General features: G+C 38.4%; 1 protein-coding gene across 2 annotated transcripts in view; it reads right to left on the reverse strand.

The window, feature by feature from the left end:
• Positions 1 to 1,574: 1,574 nt before the first annotated feature.
• The window catches only part of LOC102109777 (cytosolic phospholipase A2 epsilon), a 32,115-nt gene continuing 11,256 nt past the window's right edge, over positions 1,575 to 22,433 (reverse strand). For both annotated transcript variants that reach the window (XM_005522597.2, XM_088057433.1), the window contains 16 exons: positions 22,017 to 22,057; positions 15,809 to 15,851; positions 15,290 to 15,353; positions 13,816 to 13,958; positions 13,570 to 13,659; positions 12,789 to 12,826; positions 11,050 to 11,185; positions 9,026 to 9,162; positions 7,633 to 7,855; positions 6,602 to 6,716; positions 5,670 to 5,807; positions 5,295 to 5,402; positions 4,265 to 4,456; positions 3,644 to 3,813; positions 2,856 to 3,042; positions 1,575 to 1,984 (listed from right to left, as the gene is read on the reverse strand). In XM_005522597.2, the coding sequence (XP_005522654.1) occupies positions 1,776 to 1,984; positions 2,856 to 3,042; positions 3,644 to 3,813; positions 4,265 to 4,456; positions 5,295 to 5,402; positions 5,670 to 5,807; positions 6,602 to 6,716; positions 7,633 to 7,855; positions 9,026 to 9,162; positions 11,050 to 11,185; positions 12,789 to 12,826; positions 13,570 to 13,659; positions 13,816 to 13,958; positions 15,290 to 15,353; positions 15,809 to 15,851; positions 22,017 to 22,057 (2,034 nt within the window). In that variant the 3' untranslated portion in view covers positions 1,575 to 1,775. The remainder of the gene's footprint in view (positions 1,985 to 2,855; positions 3,043 to 3,643; positions 3,814 to 4,264; positions 4,457 to 5,294; positions 5,403 to 5,669; positions 5,808 to 6,601; positions 6,717 to 7,632; positions 7,856 to 9,025; positions 9,163 to 11,049; positions 11,186 to 12,788; positions 12,827 to 13,569; positions 13,660 to 13,815; positions 13,959 to 15,289; positions 15,354 to 15,808; positions 15,852 to 22,016; positions 22,058 to 22,433) is intronic.

Here is a 22,433-nt window from a genome sequence, read left to right on the forward strand (position 1 = left end):
AGCTTGAGAGTAGTAGGAACTCTCAGAGAGGGAAAGATAGGTTACATGTCAGCCAGCAGGACACAAAGAAAAGCAGCATTAATTAGTCTGAGGCTGCATATTATTGAACCTACCTGTCTTTTCTCCATCCTATTGTTGAGCAAGTTTCCCATGTAAAACAGATTGAAACATCTTCCATCCTACTCTGTTTCATTCCCAGCAAAAAGGTCTAGGAAATCATGACGAAGATATCTGTAGAAAGGACCCAGAAGCATCCAATGAACTAACTATTCAAGTGTATTGAAGCAGAACCACAATTACAGCTGCTTCACACATGGAGGGACAATAATCTAGATTTAAACATACAATATTGTAAGTGAAAACAGAGTTACACCATGCTCTTTTGAGAGTTTCGGGTATATGAACACAATGAACGTGCTCATTAGTGAAAAACATTGCCCACTCCTTCTCCTCCTCCACCCAAACTGCTCTTAGATGCCACATCAGCTGGTTATTTTTTTAGGAAAAAAATCAAAGAATCCTTTTCTACCATCCATTACCTAGAACTCCATTCCATACAAAAGAATTTGTCACTTCTGATGATGGTCAAGACTATCCTATCTCAACCCTAACTCTGCTCTGGTGTCTGTCTGAATTTCCTTGCAACAGTGGGAGTTTTTATTAATAAAAGGAAGATAATCCAAAACATTTTCTGAGCTCCTGTGACTAATCTCTTCATGAATCACAGCTCCACAGTACAAGGCCAATGTTGTGAAAGACTGAGCTTGTGATCTGCCTGTTGGAGAGTTGTGAGTGGAATCTTTGGCAATTACTGTCCCCTAGAAGACCTGTAGGATTTTTGATAATGAGAAACCAGTATCTCAGAATAATCCCTGCAAAGATCATTCGCTGTAAGTGTTGAAGAGGTGTGAAAGGTGTGTCTGGAAAGGATCCCAAAAGGGTCTCTTGCATTGCCCTATTCTTTGCAAACGGCTAGCAGCCACTTCACATCTTATGAAACACTGGGAGAAGTCACAAGGTCATCCTTCAGGAACAGTAAAGGCAGGTAAAGGTGAGTGAGACAGGACAGTCAGCAGAAAATCCAAGAAAAAATTTGGCTAGTTGGCTAACACTCTACTACTTAGGCTGAATAGAAGTAGTTCTGGGAACAGCAGCTCAGAGAGGACATGTTTGATCTCCTGAAACAAAGATGATCGGGGTAATTTTTTATTGATGGTGAAAAGTGTATAAGTTTTAACAACACTGATACTAACTTCAGAAACTTATTTTCAAAGACTTGTGAAGACAGTTAAATAAAAATCTCATAGTGGACAATCAAATCAGAGATGACAACCTTCAATAATTAAATAAGCAAGACCAGAATAATGGATTAGTTATTTACCAAAGAGATTGCAGTTCAAGGGATGGTTGTTCTGCCACACAGAAAACACACCATATAAATACTATTTTGATACAAATTTTAATGTGTCACATAATTCATTATTATCTTCCATAACATTATAACAATTTATATTGAATATATATAACAGTTAGTAAAGTAACTTGGTAACAAAACTAAAAACGAATTTGCTGCTTTGAAGTTTCTTTTGGATTAAACCACTGGTAAATTCCAATCTGTCTGAAGAGCTATATAAATAGGGTGGAGTCCAGAATGTCCTTAGGATGATGTGATTTCCACTGCAAATATCACTGATAAGAATCAAACATCTTGACCTCACCAAACCATGGACAACCCAAGAAATATCACATGAAAGATGGAAGCTAGTGTGTGGTGGCTAATAATTCCGCTGCTTCCTCCGTGCCACCGCCAAGCGCAAGGCCTGAATAATCAACTTCTCGTTGTTCAGGATATTGTAATCAGTCAGTTTCACCAGTTTGTCAAAATTCTCTTCACTGAAACACACCTCTCTTGTTGTAAATGGGGAGAGGATGGTGGAGACATCAACTTTGCCTTCAGCCATCTCTTCAGGACTCCTTTCCACACCTAAGGGGACAAACCACAGAGAGATGCACCAATAAGGTTTTATTGCAGTATGTGGCTCCTATCAGTATTCACATAATTATAGGTAGAAAAGGGAGTCTTGAAAGGAAAGTTATAATTTGCCAGAGGGAAGTAAAAGTACTGTGCTAGTAGCACTGTATTCTTCAGCATCTGGATCAAGCCTCTGTCCAAATATGATTTTACATCATTTGATATTTACGTCACTCAAAGAGCTTGAAGCTAGAATAACATTAGCAGCAGCAATGCTAGACCACTGCTGGAACTGCAGTCTTTTTTACCCAAACTAGGAAAGCACAAGCAAAAAGGAAACCAGACACTCTTGCACTAGATAAAATAATAGCCACCTCACTGAAAGTTCAGGAGAAATTATTGCACTCAGACAGAGGACATCATTCAATTAAAACCAAAGATCTCTGTCCACCCAAGTCAGTCTGGGAGATTACTTTAAAATATGTGAAAAAATCTTGAATAAATGGGCTTCACACCAAAACCAGAAGAAGGTTTTTCCTTGTCTTTGTCTGCAAGCAGCAGTGCATGACAAGTCCATGTCTGTAGAGTAAAACGTCTTGTGTTGAGAATGCACCCCTCATAGTGTACAAGTACTGGAATTCTTGCATTCATAATATCTCTAATAGTTCTTGTGAAATAAGTTCCTGTATTCATCTCAAGTGCTTTAAGAAAGATTCTGGATTTCATATAGTTCAGACGTACTGAGACCAACCAGTTATTTTTGTCAGTGATGACACCCATGCTGGCATTGGAAAGGTCAGAGATGACAGACACTAGGTATGAAATGGAAAGGATTCACTAGGAAAACAACTTTTTATTAAAATTGCTGTCACAAATGACTCACCAGGAGCTTTGTATTTCTTGAAGGTGTCATTTACTAGGGGAAAAAAAAGTACTGTTGGAGCTTGTGGACTGTCAGCCTCTTCAAACACATAGCACTCCTTTAAGTTTTCCCTGTCTTCCTCACTTATCTCAATTTTGGGAAATGGAATTTCTTGCTCTGAGAAGTACTTCGCAATCTGATCCAGAGGCTGGAGGAATGAAAAAAGATATATATAAAATTATTACAATCAAAACTGATCCAGGGACCTGGATATGTTAAACTGCAGCAGCTAACAGGAATATCCCAAGGTTTGAATCTTTCTCTGGCAAGATGTTAAATTTCAGATGGGAACAATCATAACCACACTTAGTTTCACTAAGATTGGTATAAGATAAGAAGGCCAAGACAAGTTTTCTCATCTAGTCTGTTAAAATATTGTCAGGACTTTCCATTGCCTTTGTAATTTGTTGAGTACAAGGATAACCAAAATCAGAGTTTCAGAACACTGCATCATTTTATAATACAATCCAGAATATAATCCAAAACATAATCCATCAATTTTTAAAAAACTATTGGATTCACTTCAGTGAAGACCTTGATGATTTTAAAATGCCTACATCCATCATCATCTAATATCCTTCTTAGTTACTGAGAAATCAATTACCTAATGATCTAAATAATAAATTAGATAATAATAATAATAATATAATTCTCATTCCAGTAATGAAGAGTTATGTAGTTTGTAGATGAGCATTAGAGACTAAAAGACCATGAAGGAAAAAGATCTCAGATACCATGGCTTTTCTTACCAGTGTTTGGGACCCTCCACTGTAATTCAAATGCAGGATGACGTCGACCTCCCTCTTTGATCTCAAAAGTGGTGGGTAGCTGGTATTAATGAAAAAGCCAGTATCAACCAGGGAGAGCTCACTGTCTGCTGTTTCCATCAGTTTATTTGGGAAGGAGTCTATCACTGTGTCTGAAACATAATTATTTCTCATTACAACAAATAAAACACAAGATTGATTTCTCTTCTGAAGGAAGGTAAAGAATAAAGAATAGAGAATTTTACCCTCACTCTAGCTGTACTTATTTACAGGATTGACATGTTACTGCTTTTTCCTTCCCCTTCCTGGCCACCACAGGCTGCTTTAGCCCTAGAGGGGAGATCTCTCCTGCTGCCTTAGGCTGAGCTCACTTTTCCCACAGGAATACAAGCCCCAGAGAAAAAGATGCAATTCCACCTTTCAACATGCCCCACCAAAACTGAAATGCTATTCAAATCCAGCTTTCATGTACTCCATTTGTAAAGGGAGAAGCAGAATTTCAGAAGCCAGTCTCATCTCTTCCTGTTTGTTGGAAATCCCAAGTGAATTCCAAAACTTAAACCTCCTTAGAATATTACTGAAAAACATCCTGGTTTACTGTGCCTTTCCAGGTAGAAAATCCTTCACTCTCCAGGTACTTGTTATGCAGCTGGAAGCCTCTGATAAAATTGGGATACTGTGCAATGGTTGGACGTCCTGTTAAGACATCTCGCAGAGTAGAGGAGAAAACACTCGAGGGAGTGAACAGACACGTGTCTACTTCATAGGGATTCACAGACAGAAAGGGGTCTTCTGCTGCAAGATGGAAAGAAGAAATTTTAAGACAGTTTTCTGAAATTGTCAATATTTTAAAAAATGGAGTGACTAATAATGACAGGTATCATCATCCCCCACTCCAAAGGGAAATCAAACGTAGTTATAAGCCCTTAAGGTCTATGTCACCAAATAAAATTCAGCATTAGACAGTGAATTAAATAATCAGCTACTTGCAGGCATCAGGCTGCCAGGCAGAAGGCACCACTTTCCACTCTAGGCTTCCTCAAATGATGCCCACCTCTACTGTAGCATGTGGTGGAGGGGAGAGAGAAGTCTCAAAATATACGGGTGTCCTGTCAATAGGACACCTTCAGAATGCATTTCAGTGTCACTCAGCAGCAACATCACCTAAGTTAGGAGACCAGTCACTACATTGCACACTCCTTGTGCAATTAATAGCAAGAACAAGCCTTCTCCATGGGAAGTTCAGTGGAGAAAACAGCCCTCTGCAAGAGCCATTTTTTCTACCCATGTTACTATTGGCCAAGGAGGACCATACCCTAATTTAACAATCTTAAAATACGTTTTTGATGCAACATGACTTTTACTTGTCTGACGGATACTGGTTTTATGTCGTTATGACCTTCAAAAAGAGGTACAAAAAGCTTCAAAAAAAGGTACAGCCTTCACAAAGCTTTTTCAAAGAAGTGCAATTTAGTTTTAAATCGGGCAGAAAAAAAAAATTCTTAGTTGACATCTCTGCTTTTTTTTCCTCATCTTTTACTCTCTGACTTTGACAGCATTTCTTTATGCATTAGACATCTTCACAGAATATAAGCAATATATACCAGTGGTGCAAAAAAATTTAAAATCTCACCAATATCTTTTACTCTGTCTCTGGTCCATCTGCACCAGAAATCTTCTGAATCAGCAGCCAAATTCCAGACATACATCACATCTATGGAAAATATACTACTCCACATGCCTGAAAGAGGAATAGAAGCTGATTGATTGAGTGGCCTCAGAAGAATCTTAATTGATACATACCTTCAGTTCTTCCCATTGGATACTTCCTTTCTGTCTGCATGGATACCTCTGTGGACACATTTCCTGAGTATGTCCTTGCCAATGTAAACTCACACCTGCTCAACCCGTCTGCTGGTGTCTTTCCAGTGCTGCCCACCACAGACCACCTGCCTGCCCATACCAGCTGTCTCTCCAATAGACCACCTTTCCCCAAGTCAATAGTCACCTTGCATATAGCAGATCCGAGTCTCTGAGAGCTTCTTCACCATCCTTCCCATAAAAAATTGACTTCCAAAGTGTTCTGCGCGAATAGACGCTCCGTATTTCAGCAGGCCAACTTCATAGGGAGTGAACTCCAGCCACTCTATGGCAACAGCAGCCAGCCCATGAAAGATCAATAACATGTTAACTAATACTAATCAGAAGAGTTCCAGGAAGCAAACAGTGAGAGAGACACTGGCTAGTTCATGGCATGCCATCCACCAGAAGTGGCTGTATCTGTATTGCCGGCAGTACTGATGCCATGGGGTCCTTCCACACCGTGGCAGGGCAGTCCCAGGCTGTGATACAGCAACCTCCAGAAAAAAGCCCTGGTCTGAATGAAACCACAGGCATTCCCTTAACAGAGTTAATCTAACCCCAAAGTATGTGTTGCTCATGCATAACTTGTTTCCTTCAGGGCTCTAGTGACAGAGAACTTAGCATTCATTTGGTGTCATGTACTTAGCTGCTCATGTTAAACAAATACTGTGAAAATTAATGGTAGAGGAAATAGTGATTTTCCTGACATTGAACCCAAAAATTCAGTTTTTTCCTTTAATTATTCAAAATAAGACCATGGGCAACCACCATATGAATTTGTTTCATTACAAGGTTTTTGTGACAGAATAAACTCTAACTTCTTCTTCTGTGGTATAACTATTATTCTATTTTTAGCAAAATATAGAACTCAAATTTTAAACACTAAACACGTTTGGATTTTTTATTTTTCATTTTTTTTGGTCACTATTATTAAAAAAATTAATGACTTACTGGCTATTTCATTTGCAATTAGAATGAGAAGACCACTGTGTTAATAAAGTTGATTATATCCATATCTTCTTAGTTTAGACCATTTAAATTATAAATTTGTTAAGAAATCTAAATCATTACCATTACCTCTGAATGCCTGGGCACTATAGTTGGACTTGAGGTTGATGGCCACATAGATGGGCAGTGGGTTCTGGCCCTTATCCACCGCCTGACGTTGGTCCGAGAGTCTGTGCTCATCTTTCTGGTTTTGATTAAAAAGGGTTAATGGAATGAGGCAAAAAACAACTTGCACTTCAAATAATATAATGTGAATTGTCAGCCCTATCCAGCCTTATCCAAATTGTCTTTTCCATTCCCAGGTAACTGGACTGCTCCAAAATATCTGCCACTGGATATTCCAAACATTGCAAGTATCCCATAAGAAGCAACTACACTCTGTATGGGTTCTCAGATTTTGAGATATGCAGACTGTAGGTTCAGCAAGAAAATAACAGTTACAGGAAAAAAATCACGCAGCTAAGTAAAAGACAAAGTTCTTTCCTTGGCTGGGTCTTAGCAAATAATTGATCATATTTTAAGGTATTTTGCAAATATATGTATATTCAAGAATACATTCTATTGCACAAGACAATTTAAAACTTCATTGTATAAACTTAAACCAGAAGGAAACTGCTTAAGGTGCACTGTTTTTAAATTAACAAAATTTTTTAAAACTTAATATCATATTTAGAAAATGGTCTTTCTCACTATGTGAAACATCTCCATGTGCAGTCTATACCTAGGTCACTTTATAAATGCATATCTTCATTTATACTAGAGAAGCAAATTATTTCAAATTTTTAAGTGCCTCTTCTAGTCAGAATATTTTATATTCAAAATTATTTATTTACAATTCAAAAAAATATTTTTTCTCAGGGTACTGCTTTCTTTAAGGAGAAAGAAAATCTTTGACTGGTATAACATGGCTCCTTTACTTCAAGGTCAACCTCCCTTTAATTTTAGAGCAGTGTTTCAATAACGAATCTGAATATATAATATTTAATCAACTACTAAACTAATTCTTTGCATTAGGAGTACTGAATGGCATCCCAGGATTTATTTTATTTTCCACTGTAGCTATAGAAGCTCAGCAGTTACGTGGAAGAAAGGAGTAATACCTTATCATGTAGCATGGACTCAATGACAAGACCCCAAAGGTCTATGAAGGAAGTGTTATGGCCTTCTTTAGTCCTCTCCATCAGGTCATTATAATAGTACTTCAGACAATCCAAAGAAAAACAGCAAATCTTGGATTTGGTTACTTGCTTGCGAGCTTCCTTAATTGCATCCTCCAGATATTTTTGTGACCAATTAGCATCTTCATATAAGTTTGCCATGGTCCTGAAGAAATGTTAGTAGAAAATAATGGAAGAGGAGTAAGGCTGTGGTTTGCTTTCAGAAAACATAAGTGCAAAGGGTTTGTCTGTTTCTTAATTCTGTGGGGTTTACAACTTAAAAATAAACACACTTAAAACACTCTCATTTCAGGAGCAAACAAAACCTCCATGCTTTCCTGGTTTGGATGTGATAAAATGGGCTCAAAAATTATCTTAAAATTTGAGGGAGAAAAGAAACCAAGACCCAAGGCTATTGAATTCAAAGGTTCCACAAGTATTCATCAAATCTGTTTCTTGGAAGCTGGGGATTATTCTAGGGAGAAGACTACTACTACTCTGCTCTAGTCCTGCATCTGTCCCCATACATCTCCTAATGGCTTGTGCCAGCACGAGAACCGGGCAGTTTTGGGCATGTCCTCGCATGACCATTCTTACTTGTCTCCTTGAAATCATAACACAGACAGGTACATTCAGATCTCCACATACATACAGAGAAGTTAAAAGAAAAACCTACCATCGAAGTTTGGACTTACATAAAGTGACACACAACTCAGTGAAAAAAATTTCTCCACTTCCAAACAGGTGTAGAGGAGTGGGGGTACCTAGAACCTACTTGATTAAATACTTCAGTTATTTTAAGTGTGACATCATCTGCTCTGTGCCCACTGGGAGAAGAGAGCACTTCACAACAAGCCACCGTATCCTCAGTCTCTCCAAGGTCATTTGTTGGCCTTTTGTGACAATATTAATTCCTCTAGCCCCAAGTACATATTTTACCAGAGGGAGATGCACTGTAAATCCAAAATGGAAGTGAGAATAACCAGCAAATGGCAGGCATAAATTCTTCTTCCCATCTTTCTTCAATTTCCAGTCTAAAGACAAATTCATTACATTTAGTCTAAGGTGTAACTGATAAAATATGAAAAGGGAATAGAGCATTTAGATGAAGATATCAGGCATAGACTGATAGTGTGGTGACAAAAGCAGTTTATGAGCGTGGTGATTGATCTCTTACTCAGTATGTTTTGTTTCTTTGCTCCAGGTGGACAGAGAGTAGATTCTGGGGAGAAGGGAAATGCTTTTGCTTTGCTAAATGCCATATAAGCTAGTGGTGTTGTACAGAGTCCACAGTGTTGAGCAGAGAACACATAAACCTTGTTTGGGTCATTCTCACCATGTGGTACCCGATAAACCCCCGATGTAGGAAAAGCAGTCTAACAGGTTGAGTTTCTGGAGGCCCAGCAGGCTGCCGTACATCGCTGTGAGCGACCTCGTTCCTCCCCCGGTTGTCGTAATGGCCACCACCGGCACCTGTTCAACACAGCGAGGGAGAAGGAGCAAAAGCTGTGCACGTATTAGACACAAGCAGCCCCTGGTGCAGATAACAAGTTGCAGGCATTTGTACAAGCAGGGATGCTACCTGGCATGAAAAGGATGTGATTGTTGCAGACGGCCTGTTTGCCACCACCTGACTGCTGCAAGGAGGAAGGCTTGTGTCTTACCCGCTCAGATGGGGTGGGAAGCTGTTTACTTAACATACAACTGGAAATCAACCTCATCACCCTGGAATTTTTCTCAACGTGTATTATTAGAAGCTGTCATAGAAAATACAGGATTTACCACACCGGAGCAGATTAGGGATCTGTGATTCTGCCTCTAACAATGACCAGTGTCACAAAGGAACTCACAGAACCCTGTAATCAGCCAGACCACACAATAGCCAAAGCCTTCCTGGCCCCAGGCCATTAATTACTCTATGTCCTGAAGCACAGTCATTGATAGGGTTTCCCCCTTCATGATCCAAGTGTAATTAAAGAGACAGACTATTCTTCTCCTTATCTTTTCCTGATCTAGTACACCCTTTGCTTCCGTTAGCATCCAGAGTGTGGATGCTTCCACACCCCATGGAAAATGTCTATTTATACCTTTCAAGTAGTAGCTTCTAATTTCATAAAGGAATCTGTGTTCTAAAGTCAATGAATAGAGCATGAAGAAAATAATTCTCCTGCTCCATAAGAAAAAAATGAAAGCACAAAAAAACCAGAGAATAGATGTTCTTCCTACCCTAAGATCTCTTTAAGCTCTAAAACCTAGGAAATTTTATAAAATAATAATAATAATAATAATAATAATAAAAATGAGGAAAATCTCATAATCTTAAATCAGAATAAACTCCAAAAATTATATCCTTATATTTACATTTTCTAACCTATTTTAAGTTAAAACTCTCATGATTTTTTTTAGACCAAATGTTAGTCAGTTAATAAGGTGTAGGGCATATTTTCCCATAGTTGTCAAGTTAAACACATGAATAGGAGAGCCAGAGTAATAAGACCTTTTCAGAAAACAGTTTTCTACATGTAAGGAAATTCTCAGACAGATGTGTAAAAATGGTTAAAAATGGTCCTTTCCAGCTTTGTTGAAAACTTTGTTTCCTGTATTGTTCTCTGCTCTGAAACCCAAACTAATTATGTTTCAATCATATTTTCCACAGCACTCTTCTTTTAAATGTCAATTAGAGTGTTCTTGTTGTTGGTATGTTTGTACTTTTCTGATTGTCAGCAACCCAGTTAGGCATCAGCAACTGCAAAACTTATGACTCTGTTACAGAGGCAGGAACAGGGTCTAGAGTGATACAGCCAAACTTACGATCAGCTATTTCAGCTACAACTCAGTGGTGCTGTAAGATCCACACTTCCTTGCCAGATTGATGGTTTTATTCTATCCCTCATTTTTCCCAACAATACGCCTATTTTGCAGAAGAAACTACTCCAAGAATTTTTATTCAGATGTCTGTGGGAAATTTTTTTCCTCTCAAAACCCTTTCCACACGTGCCATGGCCACCACCTTGTCTCTGTCACTGAGTTAGGGCCCTCTGTTTCCCAGGCAGCATCCCCCAGAGGTTCCATGTCTGCCCAGTATAGATTTTCCTCCTGAGACCTGTGAGCAATACCCAGAATAAACAGGAAGGGACTGTTTGGGGAGCTGTTGAGAAGTTTTTTGGTCTATAAAGACATTATCCTGCTTCCCTGACTCTGCTACGTTAACAGACCGCTGCTTCTCTTGCCCATGCCTTGCCCTAGGCCTGGCCCACACCAGCAGGACTAATTAAACTGGGATTTTATTTGTTGTTTGAATTTGTGAGCCAGGCCCTGGTCTCCTGAGAACAGTTGCTACCAGAGACTTAATTGGCTTGCCTCATGCTCTTTCAGATCCTCCTCCAAATTAAGAATCTTTTTCAGAGCAGCAGCAACATATTTCTTCCTTTTCCGCAGGAAGTCCTGCTCTTCCACACACAGGCTGAACCCCAAGCGCACATCCAGGTCTCCCGAGCTGGAACAGACAGTGGAACTAATCAATGCCCACATCAATTACAGCTGATTTCATGATCTGTAGGGCAGGTAACAAAAACATAATTCATCTGTAAAACAAGTTATTTCCAAGTCTGCATATAGATATGAGAAAGAAGAAAAATAAGCCTTTCTACTGCCAGCAAGAAATAGCAGAGAGGATGAAGAAGAGTTTCCAAGGTGGTTTAGATCTCTTACGAACATGGACAAAAAGACAAGACACACAAGTCAGGGAAAGATCACCAAAAGGAGTAATTTCAGAAGTATTTTTTTCTGCATCCGTTCCTGTTTATCACTATGGAATCCTGGAAAATTCAAGTGATGACATCATCACTTGTTCTCAGGTTTTGACATTCCACTAACAGCCTTTAAAGTGAGGGTTCTAATGAGTTATGTGATAAAGTTTGAACTGCAGAGCAAGCATCACTACCTCCTCAACCTCCAGCTTTGGGAAATCCAGCCTTTCACCTGTGTCCTGAGCATATTCCTAGATAACTATTTGCAAGCTTCATCCTGCAAATATACAGGAATATTCATCACTTTTTTTTTTTTTCCTCATGGAATTTTGTCCCTTGAGAAATGTGAAGCACAAGCAAAAGAAAATTCAAAAAACAGGTGCAAACCAAATCAAATGGCAGCTAATGTTACATGCCTTTAGCAACATAAAAATGCTTATTACTGAGAACACTAAATATTGACCAAATCTTCTGGGTCACATCACCCTCTGGTGGCTGCAAACTCTGTCCTGAAAATAATTTTCACCAATATTTCATAAATATGAATATTTCAATGATTAATGCTACTAACTTCTGTTCTCCAGCAAATTTGATTTATCACACAGTGTAATTTTGAAAATAGAATAAGGTCAAATGATTTAACTTACAAGAAACCAAACGACTGTTTTAGCAGTAGATTAACATTTTTCTTGCTTTCTTTCCATATCTGTGTCTGTTAAATTTACATGTTAATATATTTTGTTACAGGCTGAGGTTGTTCAGATAGCTCTCCATTTACACAAAGTTCTCTCATGCTGTGAAAATCCACCTTGATTTCCTTCTGTGTGTCACCCCATAGTGGGGGTGCTGGGAATCACAGGGTGTTTTCAGCTGTACCATAAAATGACATTGTCTTCAATTTTACCTGTCACTGGTGCAATTCTGCTCCTGCAAGTGGGTTGAGAGAGGTGCAGCTGGTCAGATCTCAGCTCCCATCCTGCTCAGTGAAGCAGATGGGGCAGAAGCCAGGCCACCCTATGTTTGCTTTGGTGATTTTACAAAGTTAAAGATTGATAGAGTTTATTTCAGTCATTGTGCAGATCTGACTATTGGCATAAAAGGGAAATAAAATTAATAAGTGACTAGCACATGTGTGAGAGCAGACTAATTTACTCTGAATGAGTAAATGAGACTCCTACTGAGCCACACAATCCTGGAACTGCAGCAGACTTGCACTTACCTCAGGCACCACGTGAGCACCACACACAGCACTCACGCAGTACGTGTTCATCTCTGCACCTATCACAGAAAAAGCCTACATAATTAGTTTACAGTAGTCCTGGATGACAGGACAAAAAGGGGCTATCTTACCATTTTCTAGCTGTCAAGCACAAGTGAAATGAATTATCCTGGAAAATGAGAAAGGTAAAGATAATTACTACCAAATTTTAAAACTTTTCTTTCCTTCAAGCTCGGGCAATGTTCAGACTAAAAGAGGTGGTTCTCAAATAATAAACCATATGGCTAAGGACATTATTTTTATACAATTAACCAAAGCCTCACTCCCCACCTTGGAATCAAATTTTCTCTTCTGTAATAAGTCTGTGTGTTTGGGGTAGGTAGTGTGCCACAAGCTTCCATGTTTACATCACTTCCTAGTCTGAACACTTAGAAGGGGCAACAAGAATGAGAAAAGTTACCTTATTAAAACAAAATTTAAGAAAAATACACAAAAGTACCCCAAATATCAATATTTAGATAAACTAAAATCTGAACTAAGATAATAATCTGAATAGGTCTTTTTTCAGTTCTCAGCCAGGATTACCCCAATATTAAAAAAAAAAAAAAAAAAAAAAGAAAGAAAAAGAAGGTGGTTTTGAACGGATGTGCATTTGACAGACTTTTTTGTTCCTTGAAACCACTTAATCCTAACTGTGGAATAGAGGTTTGCAACAACTTTTGTATTATTAAAATTATTGTTAACACCTTCTTCCTTTAAAGTGAATATGGCAAACTTGAATTTTTTTAACTTTCCTAATGAATAGCTGTACAGTTTGATACAGTGTTTTTTTATAGTTGGTAACTTTATTTCTAGTGGGACAGCATTAAGCATATTTTAAAATGCACATTTCAAAAGGTTCACAGCACTCACCTCTTCTAGTGTTATTTCCTTCTGCAGAGGGAGTGAATCCAGGGGGAAAGAAAGGACCCCAGATTTCTCTGTTTCATTTCCATCAGCCAGCTGAAAAAGTGTAAAAAGCAATTGAGTATAAACACATGAAGGTTTTATCATCTCTAGAACCGCTCCAGCAAGAAGGCTAGTTCAGTTTACTGGTTCTATTAATTTCTTATTCTAATTTCATTTGGGTTAATAATAACAGACAGAAGGAGAACTTACCTCTTTTGGTAATAGGATATCTAGTTTTGTCTGGTCATTTATGATGCAGTGGAATATGATTATATGAAGGCTGGGGCCAGAGTCCAGCAATATCTTCTGGCTTCCTTCATGGGATCCTTTCACTGTAAATGTAAGCTCTGGATCTAAACAGAGAGGCAAGGAACAAGCAGAATTTTAACTATTACAAACAAACACACATAACTAATTAAAAAATCCAACCTGCATCTATTCTGCATGCTTTTTGTTGAATTTTTCTTACACCACAATGACTATACAGACTTCAGGTGGGCAAAACAGACTGAAAACTGATTTAAAATATCTTGGTGAAGCTATATAAATAATCAATGTACAGAGTTCACAAATTTTTAAAACATTATAGGCTGCTATTTGTTAGATGCTTTCCATGAATAAATTAAACCAAGATTTGGATTTAAAGGTGAGTCATTTTAAAGGCATTTTGGATTATTCATGTTGCATAAAAGTCACTTACTTGATGTCAGTCTGTTCTAGTTCATAGTATACGTTTTATAATATTAAGATTAACATTCAAAAAATTCTATAAACCCAAAACTCAATCAGACTACTTGGCATGTGCCCTCATGTCACCAAAACTGAAACAACCTAAAGGCTTTGTTTCTTGTACAGAAAAGCTTTTATGTTTACAGAGAAATCATATGCTGTTCTCCTGCAAGATCAGGGCCAAGAGACATATAATTTTAGGTCACTAACCTTTCTTCCCCATGTTACCTCTCAGTCTGAAACTTCCTATAATGCAACTCAGTCATTGCTACCATTTTCTTCACAGAAGTCAATTTTCCATTCACAAATTAACTCAGAATTCTGAGTCATGAGTTTTTGAGATTTGCCCCAGGAGCAGCATTATACAGGCTACTGTTCATTTAAATCAACTTAAAAACTAGTGAAGAATCTTGCTGTATTTGTTATATTTTATAGACAAAGTACTGTTTTGGGGTTTCTATGGTAGCAGAAGACTTTCCTGCAATTTGTGAAGACCCCTTTCATACAACTTTACATTTAAACTTAGGTTTATTATTTTTATTAAGGAACCAAAAAAAGTCTCCTTCAGAACCCTAAATATGCACAAACTTTGTACATACTCAAGTCCAGATCATACTTATGGGATAAGATTTCTACATATTAGTTATAAGATAATTTTGAAAGATCCCACTTAGAAAAACTTATTTTGAACAAACAATAAACAAAGAGAACTAACCTCATTTTTCCAAGTTTCTCATTCTAGTACATGTGACTATTTTTGCATCTGTGTAAGATTTGCCTCATAACAAAACACTTGACAAACTTGAATTTTGACAGGTACAATCTTTTGGCAAGGTGGGGCATGGCAAAACTAAGTATTGTGACACAGAGCAATATGCACAAACAGATTATTAATTTTTTTCAACATCTGTTATAATGACACAAGAACAATAGGCTAATGAAGCAATAACCTCACTTGTGGATTGCTGCTTCAGCTTCCCTGTATCCACTCTAACCTCCAAACAGGAAACCTCACGTGCCTGTAGCAAGAGAGGATGAATGATGATTGAGAGAAGTGTAAATGTCATTGCAGGTGATTCATATTGCTCCCAACCAACCCCTCTGATTGATCAATGAGCAAGACAATTATTAGCTATTACTATGTCTTCAGATAACACAAGACCGATAGTGATATGGTATTTCTTTCCAAAACTGAAATAAAGAGGAACAACTCATGAACTCCTTGAACTTGGAGAGATAGTTAAGCAAAGAAGGTGAGCCCAAGTCAAAATAATGAATGCATTAACATATGGGACTATTTTTATGAGCATTGTAACACTTTCTTCATTAACTCCTGATAGTTCTGAGCCTATAATTTATAAAAGAAAGTAGGTGGCAGTACTAGGTTTAGGACACAGGTCAAAGTTTCCAGAGTTAGAAACATGAACACTTGTTATTCAGGCACAAGAAAGATCATAATAAGTATATATTTTACCACTAGTACTCCATTTGTAATAATGCCATCAGGGTAGTCCAGACTGAAAAAAAAAAAAATAAATATAATGTCATGGGTGGGAAAACTCAAACAATATTTAAATCTATGGTTAACACATTACTTGTTACGTGACCTTTGACATTTCTGACTTTAACATTCTCACTCAAAAATACTTTAAAGTTTAAGATTAGATGATGAGCTGAGTTGCACTTTTTCCACCCACTCATGATAGAATATGAAGCTGGATTTCTACTCCTCTGGTCTTATACATTTGCTTTAGTAAACTATGCAGTAAATACTGGTATGAGACATTGATTTTGAGGACAGCTGCAATTGTTAAATCCATCTTGAGTCTTTGGAGTATTACAGTTTTACCCAGGTTTTTGTGCTTCAAAATCTAATACAACTGTCTAGCTTTTCACAACTTACAAAAAAATTACTCTAATGGCAGGAGAAATGGTACTTACCTCTGAAGTGAACTGCAAATCACACCTGAGATTATAATAAATCACTTCATGTATAGATGTGTTTCCACATCTAGGGACATATACTGCAGCCATCAATTTCTATATTCTAAGATATTTTTCCATCAGAAAAATTGAGAAATTAGGTATTGTCTCATTAAGGATATCTTATAATTTACCATTTCATTAAATTGCAGATGTAAATTCATATGCCTCAAGAGCTCAGATTATTCCAAAGGGAATACATAAATATGTAACCTTACAAGGAATGAGCACTGACTCCCCAACCTGCTGCAGAGTATGAGCTGTTTATTCAAACTTTGCAAGCCATGGATTACACATTCTGAGGTCTCATACAGTTCTGTAATTGATCCATGTATTTTATCTCAGCTGAAACTAAATAATGCAATTTCTTTAAGATTAGATGAATGACATTATTTTTGTACAATTAAAGTGAAAATTTACCACAACAATTAGATTTCAGTATAAACATACACGATAACATTCACTCAAAATTGTAAAGCTCAAACAGTTTAAAGCTCTGTTTCCAAGTCAGTGTTTTCCTTTGAGAAAAAAATATGAATTGGTTAAATACACAGCAGAATATTCAGGAAAAACTTTCCATTATAGGAAAACATCAACAACAAAACTCAAGCAAACACCTCTGGTTAAAAAAAAATGCAGTTATAAACTTCAAAATTTTGTAAATTTTTTAAAAATGTATTTCTAAAGAGTTCAAAGAACTTTGGTCAGGAATTGGTAAAAATATACTCAGTGTTTCCACCTGCATACAGGTAAATGGGTATAAGCACCACTCCAGTTTTGTTTCAGACACAAATTTTTGTACTCAATTACTATTTTGTGGTCAAATAGTTATAACATTACATGACATATAGTGTCACCATCCTCAATTATTTCATTAAAAAATTAAGGAACCAAGAAACAGCATGGTAGATATCAGAAGACCTCAGCCTGCATAGCCTGGTGAAATGAAAGTGCAAAGACAGGTAAAGATATCTCTTCATGGAGGTAAACATCCAGTAAAGTGTTGCGTTGAGTTGCTGGTATCAGCAAAGTATAAAGTTAGGTGGAAAATTAGAAGGTCCATGACCTTCAAACAGGGTGGGAGAACCTGCATTGTTGTACAGAACAGAGCAGAGCTTGGAAGGCTCCTGGGAAGAACCAGGACACCTCAGTCATGAAGGACCAATGGCTGAGTGTTGCTATTGGGTTGTCACCTCTGCTGTATCACTGTAAGGAAGCCCAGCTCCTGTCATTTGTTAAGTTACTCCCCATGCTGCTCTTCTAATTTTTATATCCCAAATTTCAAGGCTTCTGCTAGTCACAGCATAAAACAGATGCTTTAATTTTTTAAATTTTTTTTAACTTGGTGGTTAAAAAGAAAATCTTTGTTTTTAGAAGAGCAAGGGCACTCATCTTTCTCTGAGACTTAGGAAATCAGCTGTGGCTAGAAACATAGCTGAGCTGGGTGCAGGAGAGCTCAGCTTGGCAGGTACCTTTGAATATTTTGTCTAGCTTTGGAGCACTGAATAATTTCCAGTAGCTGGGATTAGCTGGTAATTTCTCTGTCAGCCGACCTGCTATTAGACAGCTCTCATCACACAGAGTAATGCTCCTCTTCTGTTCTCCATCACAATTTGTGATTTGCGGGGCTTTTTTATTGCAGACATCAGTTTTACTAGGAGAATTGGGAGTATATTATGGCCTGTAGCAGGGAAAGACAAAAACAGAGACTCTGGGAATCCTTTCTCACTAGAAGTCTGTTGAAGGAATGCCTAAGACTGCAGTGCACTCTATGAACCCAGGGATCATTTCCCAACACCTGGTATACATCAAACTTCTGCCTTCTCCTTTTTGGATTATGCCTGACTTATAATGAATGAAATGGGAAATTTTGAGTAGGAACACACAGATTCTTATATTGCAGCTCTCATTGAGAACAGGTTACTGTGCTCCATTTCACCAGAGAATCTGGATTTTTTGATACCTATTTACAAAATTTGAATTCCTTCATGTCAGATCCAGCTTTCCCTTCCTTTAGTAGCCTCCATAATAATGCAGGCTACTTTTCTGAGCTTTCTGACAACCCAAGAGAAGCATGGGGGATGGCACTGTTTCACTAAAGAAAGCTGTATTCACCTAAAATGTTCTTTCTTAACTTAAAACTTTTGCCTTCAGTGCTCCTTCACACATAAATACAAACAGTACATTTGACCCCCAGTTGATGGAGACTCAGCCTGAAGGTTTCTCAGCAGTGCCCAATCCAAATGATTGGCATGATCTGCTGGTTCCCCCTTCACATTAGGAGGATTTCTCAAAATAACACGGCAGAACTACAAAGAAAGAAAAAAAATACTTTAATTTTCTAAAAATTCTGCTTTTGCCATATTCCAATAATAATTTAACTTTTATACAGGTTTTTGTACACCTATTTACATTTATTTGTGTTAATTGGGCTTTGTTTTAAACATAGTCTTTCACATTTGAAAACAAAAAAATGGGAGAGGGAGTGGAGATGAAAAGCTGTGTAAGAGTGGTCCTTCATTCTTCTAAAGAGTTGTTAGAGATGCACTTCCTCAGCTTGAGACATCTGAAAGATAAAAGAGGCCAAAAGGAAGGTCAGGAGGTGCAGCAAATACCCCGGGGCTCTTAGACCTCTCCTTGGAAACTCAAATCACCTTGCAGTTTAGCAGAAGCCCCTTTGTGGCCCCTCAGTGTCAGGTGTGGGCTTCAGTAGAAGTCGGAGGGGACGGGGATGTTGAGCGAGCGCAGCCACCTGGTCCAGCGGGACCCCGTCCCTGTAGCAACACGGATGGGCTCGTTCTGATGCTGGACCCTGCCAGTGGAGACACGGGAGGAAGCCCAGGTTACCACTGACAATCCCCAGAAAACAACACACAAAGCACTAAAGCACGTGAACCGGCAGCCTGTGTACAACGGCCTTACCTTTTCTGTCACTGCTGCCCAAGCGCAGCAGCTCTCGCGCCAGCTGGGCTCGTGTTATGGGCCCAGAAAACATTGGGCAGGCATTTGCAATCCCTTGGCTCAGTTCCTGATGAAAAGGCACTTGGAGGAAGGAGCAATCCTTCCTCTCTGTGTTGTTAGGACCCAAGATCTGGCCCTCAGTGCCTGCCACTGCAGCAGAGAGGTGAGCATTTGCTGGTACTGCAGCAGTGGTGTAAGGGTGAGGCAAAACTAGAGAGGGCATTCATCTTGCTGTTGGTGGAAACCCACTACCAAAATGAAGCTTTTCTTCCATTTTAAATAAAATATAACAGGAATGAATGCAGGAGCAAATTTCGTACAGCCCTCCAATGTGAGGTGAGGTAATTTTTATAATGTTCATTTTGGTAAAAGTAACATAAAACACAACCTTTGCTGTGAGGTTATAGACAAATAAAAATAGGAGTGTCAAAGCCACTATCATAGGTGCAACCCAGGAAACATTCTTGGCCTGGGGTTACACTTCATGTGTGGTATTATTCATCTGAAATGCTGGAAAGAAAGAACAAGCTAATGTAATAAATCTTGCAATTAGTAAAATCTAGAATGAAGATGGGGAAGAAATTTAAAACTGTGGATAAAGAACATCAGGGAAAATTGCTGGTGGGAATAATTGTTAATTTCAGAAATAAATTACTGTATCATCCCCCAAAAAGTATGTTATCATTGCTCCCATCACTATGCAGGATTTCTAGAAACTATCCCACATGCTTAGCTGTATTCCTTGTTATCAGAGGGCTCTCTCCCTCTGAAAATTATCTCTAATCTCTGTCAACACTTCTTGCCTAAACCTGCTGAGCTAGTTCAACACAGAAGAGGTTGATTTGGGTCCATAGCTTTCTGGTGACCCATCTCAACTCCTTCACTTCAGTTGTTCAGACCTTTCCAGTGCTCTCTAGTTTATCTATGCAATCCATTGTCTACAATTTTAGTGGACAAATCCTTTCATTAATTACTCCTGACATCACACATTCTAAAGTGAGGGGAAAAAAACATCCTCTCAATATCCTAACAAGACCACAATATTTAACCAACTCAGATGTACTTAGACCTTTGCTCCAGGCTCAGCTGATGGGCAGAAGAGCATTGACCACCAACAAATGCAAGAAATGTGAATGAGGGATAGTAGAGGAAAGGTCTATCTGCCTTCCAACAGGAAGCCCATTTTCTCAGTCCTACTGTGAGCTCACAGGGACATTCCCTCATTTATAATGCAGCACCTTCTTGCCTTTGCATGTGGAGTACTTCAGGCCATAACTATTACATTGGTGACTCAGGAACCACACTAGGAATGAAAAATAGTAGATCAGATGCCTTCTTGCTGGAGCACCTGAGCCATGACTGTCATGCTTTTTAAAACCTCTCCCTTGAGACTGCAAAGGATTCTTTTTATTGGTACAGTTCCAACCATCATCTTCCAACCAGTTGAATTCCTACTCAGGCACCACTTGCAAAAACTGTCCCATTTCTGACTATTGAATACAACTCCAGGAAAAAGCAATTGGCTACAAGGTCAGACAGAAGAGTTTGGCACAGAGCTGATGGCACACATGCTCCAAGACAAGTTCCAACCTCTGCTCCCATACACAAACCCACTTGTGCACAACATCCAAGCCAGAGAACCTGCTTGGATGTCCCTCATTAAAGACTGGATTATCAAGAGTATGATTCTCTGTACCAATGCCATGAGCCAGCCTGTAACTTGCAAAAGAAGGAGGACCCTAGACAGGATATTTGTGATGCCTACTGGAGCTTCCCCATTGCCATTACTGATGTTGTGACACTCCTGAGATGTGACAGGCACCATTTGTCCTGATGCTTCTGGGCCTTTTGCCAGTTCTGGTGCAGAGTAAACAACAAACAATCCACCCTGGTGAGTCTCTATGAGTTTTTGAGACTCTTTCAGCTCTGATAGATTTTATGTGCGTGAACACTGAGATCTTTCCTTCTCCATTCTTAACACTGAGCTACTGTCCTTTCATCAGCAAGTTCTCATTTCCTCTGCTATCAGGAATCCTAAGTGCCCACCCGTGTATTATCCTGCTAGGCCTCCTGAAGTGCCCCAAATGCCTTGGGAAGGTTCCAGCAGAACCATCTAAGAGGAGTACCTTCTCTAAATACATCCTCTAAACAGTAAAACTCCACCAACAGCTTTCAAGCCTGCCAAGTGAAGCTACTGCTGCTCCTCCAGCTTTCCTGGTTCCTCAGTCCTCAGACTCCCACAGTGGTCTTTGGACCTTACTTTATGGAGAATACTTGGTTCCTTTCTCCACTACAGCTCCCCATGTACAGCCAGATGAATTTAACAGATCAACTTATGGAAGTGCATTTTATCATCTTGTGTATTTGAAAAACCAGATTCTCCAAGAAGGGGGCAATTAAGTCATTCAGGCTTGGCACTCCTTCTAAGGGTCAAAACTTCCTGAATATTGTCATTGTCCTCATACTTCCTTGTGCATCTCATTGATTCAGTGAGAAAAAAGAGAGCAAGACTGGTGCCAAGAGGCAGAATTCAAACAGGGAAAAAAAAAATCACATTTCAGATATTTGAAATATAAAAGTATGTATTCTAATTCCATTTTACTAGACTTGAATGAAAACATCTAGACACTTCTTTTAGAGACTGCAGGTTTAAGAAGCACTATCACATATGAACCAGCTTTTCCAACTGTTTTTATACTGAATATAACACTTAATTAAGAATTTAGGACTCTACTCACGTGTTCTGCAATGTGAACTCCACCTCCAGCTCCTCACGTGCCTGAAGAGAGGAGATGAAAAAAAGAAAGACTGATTACTTATTTTTCTTCACAACTTGCATCATATCAGTTACATATAATTTTTAAATATGCATTTAGAATAGAACTTGGGATAATTCCAAGAATGTAAAAAAAACATAGTGTTGACTAAAGATATAGAATTTTAAGATATTGAAAAAGCAGTTGCTAAAATGAGGTTTTTTTAATCTAAATGTTTTATTAGCATCTCTACCTTCTTACAAACTACTATTCTGCTAAAACAGCTTTTTGTTCGGATTTTAATTCCCAGCACAGAAAGAATTAACCTCTTTAACACCATTACAGTTAAAAGGAGCTGAAAATTCAGAATTTACACCAAGAGCCAACAAGCATCCCAGA

This window comes from Pseudopodoces humilis, chromosome 7 (genome assembly GCF_049639895.1).
Source record: "Pseudopodoces humilis isolate 2021_Gansu_Grassland_sample_001 chromosome 7, ASM4963989v1, whole genome shotgun sequence".
Lineage (NCBI taxonomy): Eukaryota > Metazoa > Chordata > Aves > Passeriformes > Paridae > Pseudopodoces > Pseudopodoces humilis.